The 14,061-nt window shown below is 37.5% G+C and overlaps 1 protein-coding gene across 1 annotated transcript; it reads right to left on the reverse strand.

Moving 5' to 3' along the window:
• Window positions 1–986: 986 nt before the first annotated feature.
• On the reverse strand, window positions 987–8,988 carry LOC104111606 (bifunctional aspartate aminotransferase and glutamate/aspartate-prephenate aminotransferase). Its single transcript, XM_009621340.4, has 10 exons — window positions 8,706–8,988; window positions 4,815–5,049; window positions 4,622–4,715; window positions 4,440–4,543; window positions 3,583–3,831; window positions 3,360–3,473; window positions 3,133–3,216; window positions 2,043–2,213; window positions 1,814–1,927; window positions 987–1,359 (listed from the first exon to the last, which is right to left on the reverse strand). Exons 1-10 carry the CDS (start codon window positions 8,834–8,836, stop codon window positions 1,219–1,221), a joined length of 1,437 nt encoding a protein of 478 aa, XP_009619635.1. The 5' UTR covers window positions 8,837–8,988; the 3' UTR covers window positions 987–1,218.
• Window positions 8,989–14,061: the final 5,073 nt, after the last annotated feature.

Consider the following 14,061-nt stretch of genomic DNA (forward strand, 5'->3'; position numbering starts at 1 on the left):
AAAATCAATTTAACGTGAATCTATTCTTTTATTCGGATGTAAAATTGCATTCTCTAGTAATTGAATATTTTGCCAGTATGCTCTTCGTCTTAATTAGAATATGCCTTTTTCTATTTTAAGGAAAAATTTGACCGCTTTAAAAATTAAGATGGAAAATGAATATTTAGAAAGCATAAAAAAGTTTATATAACTTTATAAAAGTAGTTCTGAAAAGGTTTAATACTTGGTAAAGCTAAAATAGTTCAGCTCTGTAAAAGTAAAACTTTACGTTGGACTCGAGATGAACATTATAATAAAAGGAAAAATAAAACATTACATGTTTGAATAGTAATATAAAAAATAAAAATAAAAAGATACGTCTTTTATTTAACTAAAGAAGAAGGTAGACGAGTGATTCGAAAAATAAATATGCAAACACTATTGCTTTTTTGAGAAGTTAAAAATATTAGTAGTATACCAATCCTAATAGTTAGCATTTTTATTTTGTAATTAGAGTTGAAGCAAAGGGGAAGTCCAACAAGATAAGTAATTCCCTGTTCTCTTCCGTTAGATAAAACGTTACCAGAAAAGTGGGGCAAGCATGCTCACATGGCACCATATCACACGTTAACTCTTTTTTTGACCATTATGTCTCGCTTTATTTCAAAAGAAAATAAAATCAAAAATAAATAAATTAAATTATAATCATAATCCACTTTCGGTAAGGAAAGTGAAACATAAATAAATTAAATTCAGCAATGTGGTGTCGTCGCATTAATATGAAATTAAACTTTCAGGTCGAGTTCCCCTCTTAATATTAACGGCGAGAGAATTTTTATTACCAACTTCCAACTCAGGCATATAGTTAAGCAAAAGTCTAGCAAATGGGCAATTTTTTGACAGACTTTTCTACATAACCATTCATTATTTCATTATGTAATAGGAAAAAAAATGTAGAAAGGGCTATACTCCGGATACAAAAACAAAGAAATTCTATGGACTCATAATTTTGGATATCTCACACTCATTTATTTGCATTTTTAATCATCAACCAAGAATTTGCACACAAATCAACAACTTCAGAGTATAGGAACTTTCTCAAAGATCCAGGAGAAATAATCGCCAGTAATGCACTTAAGAATACATGAAAACAGAACAGGGAAGGACAGACTACAAACTAGTATACAACCTTTTGTCTGTTGGTGCATTCAAATTAGCATGCAGTAATTGATGCATGTTCTAAACTGGGACAGTAGGTTTAAGAGTAACCAATGCTTTGTTGATTCTCTCCACAGCTGCCTGCAAGGTTGAGAGCGATGCTGCATAGGAGATACGGATACATGTGTCATCCCCGAATGCATCCCCCGGGACAAGCGCTACCTGTTTAACGTAAGAGAAAGCGCAGGCGTTAGCACATGGAGAAAAGAAATGGTAGGTAGGCAAGGCCGGTACTAGCATGCATCCTAATGTAATGCACATTCACTAAACCACGAGGAACTATAGGATTCTTTTAGGATTGTCTTTCTAAATTTTGACCAATTATTAATTATATCTGCCTAACATTCAAGAATTACATTGTTAAGGAGGAAATCTTTTCTGCAGAATTCCCAGATTATATGCTCTAGTAGATTACACATTCACATGGTCAAAGACTCAAAAGTATTGAGTTGTTTGAAAGTTGCAGCATTTGTATTTTCGGAAAATTTTGTCAACAGAGTGTGATCCTAGAGTCACTTTTAGTGCAAACAACTTGTGGCCTATAGTTAAGTAAACATCTGCGCATCTGTCCATGTGTAATTATGTTTTTCAAAGTTCAAAAAAACGTGAATCTTACTTGAGCTTTATCCAGCAAATATCGGCAAAGAGATTCTGAGTTGTTGATGGAGCCAAATCCATCAACCTCTGCTCCATAATAAGAGCTTAAATCAATAAATAGATAGAAAGCTCCCTGCAAAAGAAAACAGAAAGTGGGCTCACTATATCCTGTTTCTCTACTTTGTAAGTCCTTAGTTCAGAAATTTTACTCTTAAGTACACTCATAATTCATATGAATGGACTGTTACCCGAGGCTCTGAAATTTTGACGCCATCTATTTCCCCAAAGCTCTTGACAAGGTAATCTCGCCGCTTACGGAATGCTTTTACCATAGTTGCAACTGCTTCTCCACCAGCATAGCCCAGTCCCAGAGCAGCCACAGCTGCTTTTTGGGAGATGCTACTGGCACCTGATGTGAACTGCAACATCAGAGACACAGATTTAGAAGTGAACTCTCACATAGGGGGAAAGAGACACCGGATAATATGAAGAACTATTTAGACAATGAACAGGTCATTTACTATTTTCACTGAGTCTATAATGAATAGGTTAATTATGGCCAAACAAAAGATCATATTCAAGGAAAGTACTTGAATGCATACATTAGTCACACTCCAATAAGTATGATCGGAAGAAAACTGGTTTTGTCAATGATCATTTGTGATCAAAAGCAACATGACACATTATTTAATTAATATGCTCTAGCTTCACAAGTTTTTAGATCTTTGATTATGCCTTTAGAAGTGAGCTATACATTGTTTATTGTATAAGTTTCTTCAGCAAATCCATAATTCTCACATTATCGATGTAAAGTAATTGTCTCGTTCTCAATCGCATGCCTTTGATAGCTTAATTTTCCTGGGGCCATTCAACATGTTTTGAACTTATTCACATATACTCAAAAAATAAGATGAAAATATTCAGGTAAGTTAAAACGGATTTAGACCTTTTCTAGAAACAAGAGACTAGTGCCAAACACCAATTATTTTGCCGGGGCATACATTACCAATATATAAGAGATGAACTGAACCAACTTAACAAGTGCCCTTTAAATCCAGAGTAAGACTTCAACTAACAGGTTAAAAGTTAAAACTATGTTCCACGCAACTATTGGCATACTATTTGAAATTCTTAAAAGTGGTTTCTGGTCAACTAAGGTGACAGCATAAGGGCTTGCTGCTCCAACACAGCACTAGCAGTTATATTAGGATTTCTGTCAATCATACTAAACTAAATCCAACTATGAAATTCAGTTTCCAGACCTCTTGTTAATAAGAGTTTGAATAAGAAAGACCATTCATTTAAGTCAATATAGTTGTTAAGAATATAAAATATTACCTGGCTCTGGATCTTATTGCATGCAGAAACAAAGTGTTTAGGACCAGCTATATAACCAAGTCTCCAACCAGTCATCGCAAATGCCTACAACAATGCATATATTACAAGGCGCACCTCCAGAAACATTTCCCCATATTTGTAAAAGAAATAGCCACCACCAAAGAATTCAAGGAACACAAGGAAAAAAGTAAGGAATTATAATTTTTATGCGATGAGAGCTACATTACCTTAGAGAAACCATTTACGGTGAGAGTCCGATCCCACATACCAGGCAAAGATGCAAAGCTGGTATGAGTTGCTGGTGCATAAATAATGTGTTCGTAAATTTCATCTGATATCACCTGGAAACCAGAAAAAATATTTTTTGGGGCAGGAAGCGGGTATTCAAAATTCGGAAAACAGACTGAGATCACATTCATATTCAAGACAAGTTAGATATGATGAACCTACAAGAAGCCTCGGATGCCTAGCAACAATCTCAGCAATCTCTTCAAGCAATTTCCGAGGGTAAACAGACCCTGTTGGGTTGGATGGAGAACAAAGAATCAGAAGTCTTGACTTCTCGCTAAGTTTAGATTCAAGAAGCTTTGGATGTAAGAGAAAATCTTCAGATATGCTGGTTGGAAGAATCACAGGCGTTGCATCTGCCATCCTTGCCATTTCAGGGTAACTCACCCAAAAGGGAGCTGGAATAAGAACCTGTCCCACGTATGTGGGTTAATAAGCTGACAAACTTCAGAAAGAAGTATTTCTTATATCTCACAACTAACAAACAATCTTCATTACAGTAACTGTGATTCTGTGTCAACACTGATTTTTGTCCGAAAAATCAAACCGCTTAGCATCCATATTTGATGGGGGGAAACTAAAAAGTATCCAACCATATCTTCTGCATCTGACATTCTTTAAGATGGAGAAAAGACAAATGGACTGCACTTCACCAAATAAAAGTTCTTTTTTTCAGGGGGAAATGCAAACTGATAGAAGTAATGGTACTTACATTATAATTCATGTCTCAATTAAACCAACTTTAGTATTTTTCCCAAGAGATTATTAAATAATAGAGAAAAGGAAAAATGTGCTGGCAGTTCCTTTTATGAAGAAAACAAAATAACTCCCGAGTTAAAATTTTGTATCCAAGCAATCAACATAGCAGTCAAAAGAAGAAGATGAGATGCTTAAATAATCAAATAGTTGTCAACTTTTTAAGGTATTCACCTCCATAAGGCAGACTGTGGGAAGACCCGTAATTACAATTTGACAAGGAAATGAGAATTATATGGAAAGTTAGTAATGTGTAGAAATACCTCATCTCCTGGGGAACAAACTGCAAGCACTGCCTGTACAATACTTTGTTTTGCCCCATTGCTTACCAAAATCTGATCAGGCGTGTATGATAGCCCATTCTCCTCTAAATCAAGAAATTAGATCAGAAAAGCAAATATAAACAAAAATCTCTGTAAAAAAAATCAACTAGAGAAATTAGTACCTTTTAACTTATGACAAATCGCTGAACGAAGTTCCATAGTACCTGCATTTGGTGTATACCTGGTATGACCTTCGCGAATTGCATTTATCCCAGCCTGAAAAGTTAAGACTAATTTAGTATAGTACAGAAAAGAGTAGAGCATTGATTTCCACAGAATAGGAGTAGATCAGGTTCCGTGATTATGAAATACTACCTCTGCTATAGGAACTGGAGTGTCAAAATCAGGTTCACCAGCTGCTAATCGAATAACAGGTACACCAGCTTGCGCAAGAGCAGTTGCCTGGTCGGTTATAGCAACTGTTTTTGAAGGCTTTACTGAATTTACCCTAGGGCTGAGCGAGATATCAACCTCAACTCTGTCCATGCTCTGTGTTATGACAACTGCACCTGTTCTAGGTGAGTATAGCTGTCTCTTTGAGCCTGAAGATCTGCCAAAGACATATATGGAAAAATATCCTGATTCAGCAAAAACATCTAGGCGGAGTATTTCCTACTGAATGATTATCCTGGTCCGATGGCACACTCCATATGTCAAATTTTGTCTAAATCATTAGACAACTGCACATATAAGAAAGTTTATGTTTATATGTTTGACTTTGTCAGAGATAGGTTAAAAAGGTGAAAAGATATCTCTTCAAGCTTTCTTTCTTTCCTTTTCTCCCTTTCTTTTCTTGATTAGTAAAGTTGTGAAATTAAGTTCAAATAGTAAAAGTAGCATTTACATGTTCATTCAAACATTTCAATATCAAACTTTTGTCACTTATGGTTAGAGATTAACCTTCTTGGGATGGCCTAGAATGAAAATAAGGTACTGTACTGATGTTGACAGTGGAGATACTATTTTTACTAATTTTGCAATTGGAAACATAATATAGACAGAACCATGGGTAGCTGAAGACAAAATGTCAAAAAAAATAATGCCATGCTAGGTTAGAAAAACGATAGGGAGAGAACAAAAGGAAAGAGAAGGCCTATCGTCCCTGTTAAATGAGAAGAAACATGTAAGACTACAATTACGATTACTATCATTTAATAATGATTTTACTTAAGATTCTAGAACAGTGGCTCTTTCTGTAGCATTATCGTTTTTCTTAGCCACTAATTAATAATTAGAAAACTAATAACAGTTATGATAATACTTAGTTTCATGACCCAAGGCTTACATAGAGTTTCAATTACTATGATAAAGCTATAAGCACTGCTATCTTAGACAAAGTCAAAAGCATAATGGTTTCAATTATTTTACAGGCATGCAGTGGCCTAAACTAATTACTCCATTCAGAATCGTACTACTCCTACTTAATTTCTCTCTGCAGTTTAAGATGTTAGCCAAAGATATATGCATCCAAGAAAAAACTACATTAGCCAAAATGTACTCGTGTTTTTTAGCAAATTCAGAAACTCCAAGCAGTACCTATTAGGACCATCTAACGAGGTCTGTTAAATCGGTACTACATCACAAAGTAAACAATGTTTTCGCAAGATCGTCAAAATGTACTATAGGTTGGCCAAGCTTATTCAATAAAAATCGAAAAACTAAATTAGCTGGCATTAGCAACATTGAGAATATTAGTTTAAGTTAATTTCTCCTTTAATTAGAGTAAACTTTATTACCTTAAGTTACTTAAACTTGAACTTCAAACTTGAAAAATCTAAACATCTAGATAAAACCCAATCTGATTGTTCAACTCTTTCAACCAAAGTATTTTTCAGTGTTATTAAAAGCGAGCGCTTCTGCACTTTAAGCGAGAATCGAGGCGCAACCCTTGCGCTTTTCTGCCCTAACGCGAGGCATGGGTTAAAAAGCGCACGCTTCAGGCCCAGAAGCGAGAAAAGCTCGCTTAAGCTAGGTCGACGACTGTCTAGGGTTTTATTTTAAAATTTTGCAAATACATTCTTATTTCTCTTCCAAAACATCCGCTTCGAGTGGACTGCTGCAATCCTTGCCACATCTCTTCCTCTTCTCTTGACTGTTGCAACTTCTTTCAAGGTATGTTTTCTCTTCTCATCTTCTTTCCGAGTAGAGCCAGCTTCAAGTACCTTGGTTCGGTTATCCAGGGGGGAGGGGAGATCGACGAGGATGTCACACACCGTATTGGGGTAGGATGGATGAAGTGGAGGTTAGCATCTGGAGTCCTGTGTGACAAGAGAGTGCCACCAATACTCAAAGGTAAGTTCTATAAAGCGGTGGTTAGACCGGCCATGTTGTATGGGGCTGAGTGTTGGCCCATTAAGAACTCACATATCCAGAAGATGAAAGTAGCAGAAATGAGGATGTTGAGGTGGATGTGCGGGCACACTAGGATAGATAAGATTAGGAATGATGTTATTCGGGAGAAGGTGCACGTGGCTCCCATTGATGACAAGATGCGGGAAGCGAAGCTTAGATGGTTCGGACATGTTCAAAGGAGAAGCCCAGATGTTCCGGTACGGAGGTGTGAGCGGCTGGTTGTGGAGGGCATGAGAAGAGGTAGAGGGCGGCCTAAGAAGTATTGGGGAGAGGTGATCAGACAGGATATGGCGAGGCTCCAGATTTCCGATGACATGACACTTGATAGGAAGATGTGGAGGTCGAGTATTAGAGTTGTAGGTTAGGATGTAGTTGAGTCTTGACTTACTTCGTACCATTGTGGGACTGGCCACGTAAGGTTTTTGTCTAGGATAGCTAGTGACAATGTTGTGTTTTACTACTTCGCTTTTCAGTGCATGTCCTATTTACTAGCTATCATTTTTGCTTTGCATCTTTCTTCTGTATTTCATGGTGTTCCTATTTTTTCTATGATTTTTGTGGTGATACTAATATTGTCTCCTCTTGTCGTTTTGTTTTTTTGTTTTCTTAAGCCGAGGGTCTTTCGGAAACAGCCTCTCTACTCTTTTGGGGTAGGGGGGTAAGGTCTGCGTACACACTACCCTCCCCAGACCCCATTAGTGGGATTCTACTGGGTTGTTGTTGTTGTTGTTGATCTTCTCTTCCTCTTCTTCTTTTCTCTGCTTTACCTGTGTCCTCTCGACTCCTCTTCTCTTTTCTCTTCTTCTCTTTTTTCTTTTCTTCTTTTCTATTTTTTTCGGTTCTTTGACTTGCATCAGTTATTTTCTATGTTCTGCTCTTCTTTTTTCTCTGTTCAACTTTGTTTTTTTCTCTTCTCAAATGTGATGACACTTCAAGAGTTTGGAGATCTTGTTGACGAAGAGGATGTTGCTCCCTTTGTGATATGGTTTTGCATTTGCTTAATATTTTATGACTTATGAGGATTATTGACTATCTAGTTCTTGTATCTATTATTTACTTCTTAATTTAAGAATTGAAAGATTTGCTTAATATGTTATTTTTATTGAGTTCTTGGTCATTTATCTATGCCTATTTAATTTTTTTTATTTTTGTATTAAATTGCGCTTCACATGAAAAAAGCGCGCTCGTCGCTTTTTTCCACTTCTCGCTCCCCAAAACGCTGGTATTTTTTAAAATCCGTGAGTACAAAAAATTCAAATCAATCATAAGATAATTTTACTCAATTACTTATCACATGATGGATCATCAGTTTAAAACAAAAGGCTCAACCATTAAGGAAAATGGCCACATCAATAAGACATCAAAAGAGACAAAGGTGATAGGGAAACTGTATCAAAGTGTTCTCTACAGACAGTAGTCTCCAACCCTCATATCTTACACCTCCATATTAGTGCTATTCTAGATAGCCGAATACTTTATCCTTATTCCTCTTTTTATCTAATGGAGTTATTAAGCAAAGAAAATGTGTACTAACGGAGCAATTCTAGCACAAGGGAAGATCAGAGACTTCCACATTCTCAAATCCAAGAACATAGAAAGATATTCTATCCTCATTTCTTTAGATATGTAATACGTAAACAAATAAATACTAACAGACCAATTCGGGAAGATCAGAGACCTAAAACAAATAGTAGATTCCTAACCCCCCCCCCCCCCCCCCAAAAAAAAAAGGAACCTCTACTGCGTAAAAATCGAAACTTTCACCATTTCAAGAAAACGAGCTAGCGATTCAAAATTCTTTGAGGTAATAGCAACTAAAAACCAAGAAACGAAAAGGGTAGAGAGGAAAATTACTTGAGAGAAAGACTGTGAAGGTTAGAAGAGAAAGAGATTGAAGTGGGATTGAATGAATCAGAATGAAGTCCAGGAGGAATGGAGGGTCTTGAAGCAATTCTTGACGAAGATGCGGTAGTAGTAGCAGCCATTTGGTGGGATTTATATCCAATTTCAATGTTGGGTTTTGAATTGATGATTCCATTGCATTTTTATATATAGTGAAGGAGGGGTTGGTAAGGTTAGAGGAACAAGCGTAGTAGTTGTTGGAGGCTGTGGAAATTGATATACTCCTACTATTTTGCCTACTCTGCTCTCCTTGGTTGGTGAACTTGTTTCTCTTCTCTTTTCTCGTTTGCTTTGTGTTTTGTTAGAGTAAACCTATCATGATTTAACAACAAATATGAGCTTACTGTAAATAATTATTGTCTTAAAAAAATATTTTATCAATGATACAATTCCAAGTTGAGGATAATATTTGAGGTTGCATTCTTTACTTGGTCAAATGACACACACGCAAATATTTATTTACTTTTGGTGACAAATATATGACATTCTCTTTACATAAAATGTCTATCACTAAATTAGTACTCAATTAATATATATCTTCTTGCTTTAATTATTATTCAATCATGATAAACTAATATAATTTTGGTGTAATATTGTGAGGCCAATTATCTTTTACCATTGCCACACTTGTCGTCAACTTTCATTTACTTTTTTTCCCAACTTTTTGATTTGTGCTACTTTTCTTTCTTTTTTTTTTTTTGGTCAAGAGCATACTATATTATAATACTAGTTTAAATTATTCTTACATTGGGTTGTTGAGGAGTTAAGCCCATTGTACCAAACCGTGAATAGTCCAAAGCTACATTTATAATATTACAATTGTTACTGCTTCTTTCAAAAATAGTTTCTAGGGTATTTGCCCATAGTGCTTCATTGACAAACACTGGAGGAATTATCAAAAAGTTGATTCCTTCACCCAGTTGTTTCCCTGCTTCTGTTGCCAGCTTGTCTGCCACTCTATTTGCCTCTCTGAATGTGTGATTTACCGGTGGATGGCCCAACGCTACTAGGAGAGACTTGCATTCACAAACCAAGGGATCATATATCAGATGACCTTTGTTAATACATTGTATTACTTCTGTCGAGTCCACAGTGGCCTCCAAGGGCACTAAATTGTTTGATGATACCATTTTTTCAGGCCTGCAAAAAATTTGTTAGCTCATAATGGAGGGTATTTGTACACTTGACTTTCCCCATGTACCTTGTTACCCAATCCCCATTACTGTTTCTAATTACTCCTCTTATTCCCCCATTTTTTATCTTTTTTATTGTAAGCACAATAGTGTTTAGCTTGTAACAACCCCTATCTGGGGGGTGCCATTTAACAGAGATAACATTACTATGTATGTGATCTTTTTCTCCTATTGCTATGTGCAAGAATTCTGCAGCCTTGTTAATGGCCATTTTAAAAAGGACATGATCATTCTTATGGTTGAAGCTATCGGTGTTCCTGGTTAACCAAATTTGCCAAAGACAGAAAGGGATTAGGTGGCCCCACTTAAGAAAGTCATTGAAGGGTTGGTATTTAACCTTGTTAAAGGTGTACACCCAGTTAGCTTATTTGGTAACAAGGTTTGGGATATTAAGGTTGGAATGGCTTTGCTCAGCTATCTTCTGCCAGCATTGGGTAGCATTGTCACATTTGAAAAGTAGGTGTTCTATGGTTTCTTTCTCCTTGTTACAAAAGAAACACATTGGGGTTTAGGTTCATACCCCTTGAGTGGAGGTATTGAGTTGTAAGGAGCCTGGCATGGGTTACTAACCAAAAAAAATATTTAATCTTGTTGGGCAGCTTTTGGCCCCATGCCCAGTTGAAGTCTTTACCAGGATTATGGACCTAATGATGGTTCAGCCTTTGGTTGAGAAGAGGCTACTATTAGTCAGGTTCCAAACCATCTTATCCAGATTTGCCGAGTTGGAATTAACAAAGATAGACTTTATAGTAGACACTACCTCCTCAGGGAGGTCAAATGAGATATTAGTAATGTCCCAGTGACCCTCGTTGTAGTAAGTGTCTACTTTCAAACTCTCTCCCCCCTGGTTGAGTGTGCCATGATAAGGCTTCTAAGGGACTCCATGTCAAGGATCCATCTATCACCATAACAGTTAATTTTATCCCCCTTATATACTACCCACCTAGTGACCTTACTACAGACCCGCCATCCATTTTTGATATTTTGCCAAATCCTAGAGGCAATGTGCCTAGAAGGGTTTCTGCTAGTACAATACTTATGGAATAGCACACTAGCCCACATGACATTTGTATTGCTGTACATCCTCCCGACCAGGCCAAGCCAATGTGGGTGGCACTGTTTTTATTTTTCTACATAACCAACCCCCCTCTTCATTAGGTTTTGTCACAGTTGTGAGTACGTAATTTTTGCCAAAAATATGAAATTACTCCTAAAAATCTCAAAAAATAGTTTTTAAATATTTTATAGAATTTTAGGATTTTTTCTACATTTTACTTGATTTGTTTTGTGCGTATTTTTGTTTGGTGCATTTTTAGTAGCATTTTAAATCTTAAAAAATAACAAAAATATATTAATCTTTATAATTTCTAGATTTTAATTGCATTTGTAAAAAAATACTAAAATACCAAAAATACATTAGTAACTTTACATGCATTCGTTAGTTAAATAATTAGTTAATTGTTAGAAAAATAGATAATTAGGTTAATTTTGTAAAGCTAGTTTTAATTAGAATTAGATTGGTTAATTTAGAAAAAACAGGGAAAGAAAGAGGCTTTTTACTTTGTTTTCAGACTAGGCCAGTGATCAACGGCCCAAATCTTGCTCCAATTTCGCCCAGTCCAGACCCCATTAAACCCGGTCCAGCCCCAAAGACCCCCAAATGACCCCGTTTTGCCCTTTTGAATCTCAGCCGTCCATCAAGTCCCATCCAACGGCCCTAAAGCTAACCCCATTTTACATTTAACTGTCTGAATACCCCTCCCCCCCCCCCCCAAAACCCTTAGAGACCAGTTCATTTTCCCATTTTCATTCCCTCTTATCTCTCTCACTCAAACTCTAACCGCCCTAAAATCCCCAAATCCCTCACCGGCGGCCACCACTCTAAACAGCCCCAAACCTTTACCCTATAATCCCCGTCTCATCCTCACCCTATATGTAACGATCTGACTGGTCGTTTTGAGCTCCAGTACGATGTTCGGTGGTTTGAGGCCTTGAGTAGCTTCACTTCAGGTATTATGACTTGCACGCGTGGTCGGAATTTAATTTCGGGAAGTTGAGAGTTGATTTGGAAAGAAATCTCTAATTTCGGAAGCTTTAAGTTGGAAGAATTGACTAAGGTGTGATTTTTGAGCAAACGACCTTGGAATCGGGATTTGAAGGTTCCAACAGGTTCATATGATGATTTTGGACTTAGACGTATGTCCGGATCAATTTTTGAAAGACCCGGGAGCGTTTCGGCGCCTATTGTAAAAAGTTGGCATTTTGGAAGGATTTCATAAATTTGGGTTGAAGTGTATTTTAATGTTATCGATGTCCGTTTGGAATTTCGAGCCTGGGAATAGCTCCGTATAGTGATTCTAGTCTTAGGAGCACGTTCGGATATGGATTTGGAGGTCCGTAGGTCATTTCGGGTTCATTTGGCGAAAGTTGAAAATTTGAAAGTTTTTGGGAAGTTTGACCGGGAGTGGACTTTTTGATATCGGATTCGGATTCCGATTCCGGAAGTTGGAGTAGGTCCGTAATATCAAATGTGACTCGTGTGAAAAATTTGAGATCAATCGGACGTGATTTGATAGATTTCGGCATCGAATGTAGAAGTTTGAAGTTCTAAAGTTCATTAAGCTCGAATTGGGGTGCGATTCATGATTTTGATATTGTTTGATGTGATTTGAGGCCTCGAGCGAGTTCATGTCATATGTTGGGACAGGTTGATGTGATTGGACAGGGTCCCGGGGGCCTCAGGTGTGTTTCAGACCAAGTTGGGCTGCTTTGGAGCTGCTGTGCTGGTGTCTGGTTTCCTTCTTCGCGAACGCGAAGGATCTCATGCGTTCGCGAAGAGGAATTTTGGGGCTGCTGGAATTTGGCCTTCGCGAACACAAATCAGTGGACATGAACGCGAGGCAGAAGCTAGGAAAGCCTTCGCGAATGCGACATAGGGGCCACGACCGCGAAGAAGGAAGAGGACTGGGGGACCTGGAGCCATTAAGCCTTTGCGAATGCGGAGCTTCAACCGCGAACGCGAAGCAGTAGGGCTTGAAGGCATCGCGAACGCGGCCTAGCTGACGCGAACGCGAAGAGGAAATTGGAAGTAGTGCATTTTTGGCCTTCGCGATCGCGATGATCTTTCCGCGAACGCGAAGAAGGACGGACCTAGGCAGTGAAGTTTTAAAATAGGAATTTGACCATTTTCATCTCATTTCCTCCATGGGAGCCGACCTTGGAGCGTTTTGGAGCACCATTTTCAGCATTAATCACAAGATAAGTGATTCCCACCTATTTTAAGTTAAATACATGGTATATATATGGATTTAAATATGGAAATTTGTATAAATTTGGGATTTTGAAAAAAAAAACTTAGAAATTGGTATTTTTGGATTTTGACCACGAATTTGGACATGCAATTGGGAATAAATCATATATTTGAGTTAGTAATAGTATGGGTAATGTTTATCTTCAAAAAATTCGGAATCGGGCACGTGGGACCGAGGGTTGAATTTATCGATTTTTTCGAGCGGAGTTGGAAATTTGTTATAATTTGATTTATAATAAGTATAAGAGTATATATTTATGGATTTTCATTTTGATTGACTAGTTTTGGAGCTACAAGCACCAGTTTGAGGTGTTAGAGCGGCTTGGAGTCAGTTATGGAACTTCGGAGCGAGGTAAGTCTCCTGTCTAACTCTGTGAGGGGGAAACTACCCCTAGGTGTTGTAATTTATATGTGTTACTTGTTGTGGGGGCTTACGTACGCACGAGGTAACGAGAGTCCGTACGTAGCTACATTCATGTTATTGTCCAGGTAGACTCAGGTTCACGCCATGCTATAACTGTACTGTTCGAGTTATCTCTTGCCTATTAAATACTTTTACTTCACATTACGACTTGAGACTAGACATGCGTAGAGTGATAGATTTGCTATTATTGAGATTTGACGAGTTTCATGATTTGCCGCAGAATAATTGTGTTTCCTCTTTCGGATTTCTCCCGCGCTATGCATTTTCGACAAAAGGTTTTTCCTTAAAATTATAACTCACACGTTTATTCGTGAGTGGGGTCAAGGACCTGTTTAAGTTTCTTATTCTAATGGGATCGGGCCACTCGCCTCGGCGGGCTTA

This window comes from Nicotiana tomentosiformis, chromosome 5, assembly GCF_000390325.3.
Source record: "Nicotiana tomentosiformis chromosome 5, ASM39032v3, whole genome shotgun sequence".
NCBI lineage: Eukaryota > Viridiplantae > Streptophyta > Magnoliopsida > Solanales > Solanaceae > Nicotiana > Nicotiana tomentosiformis.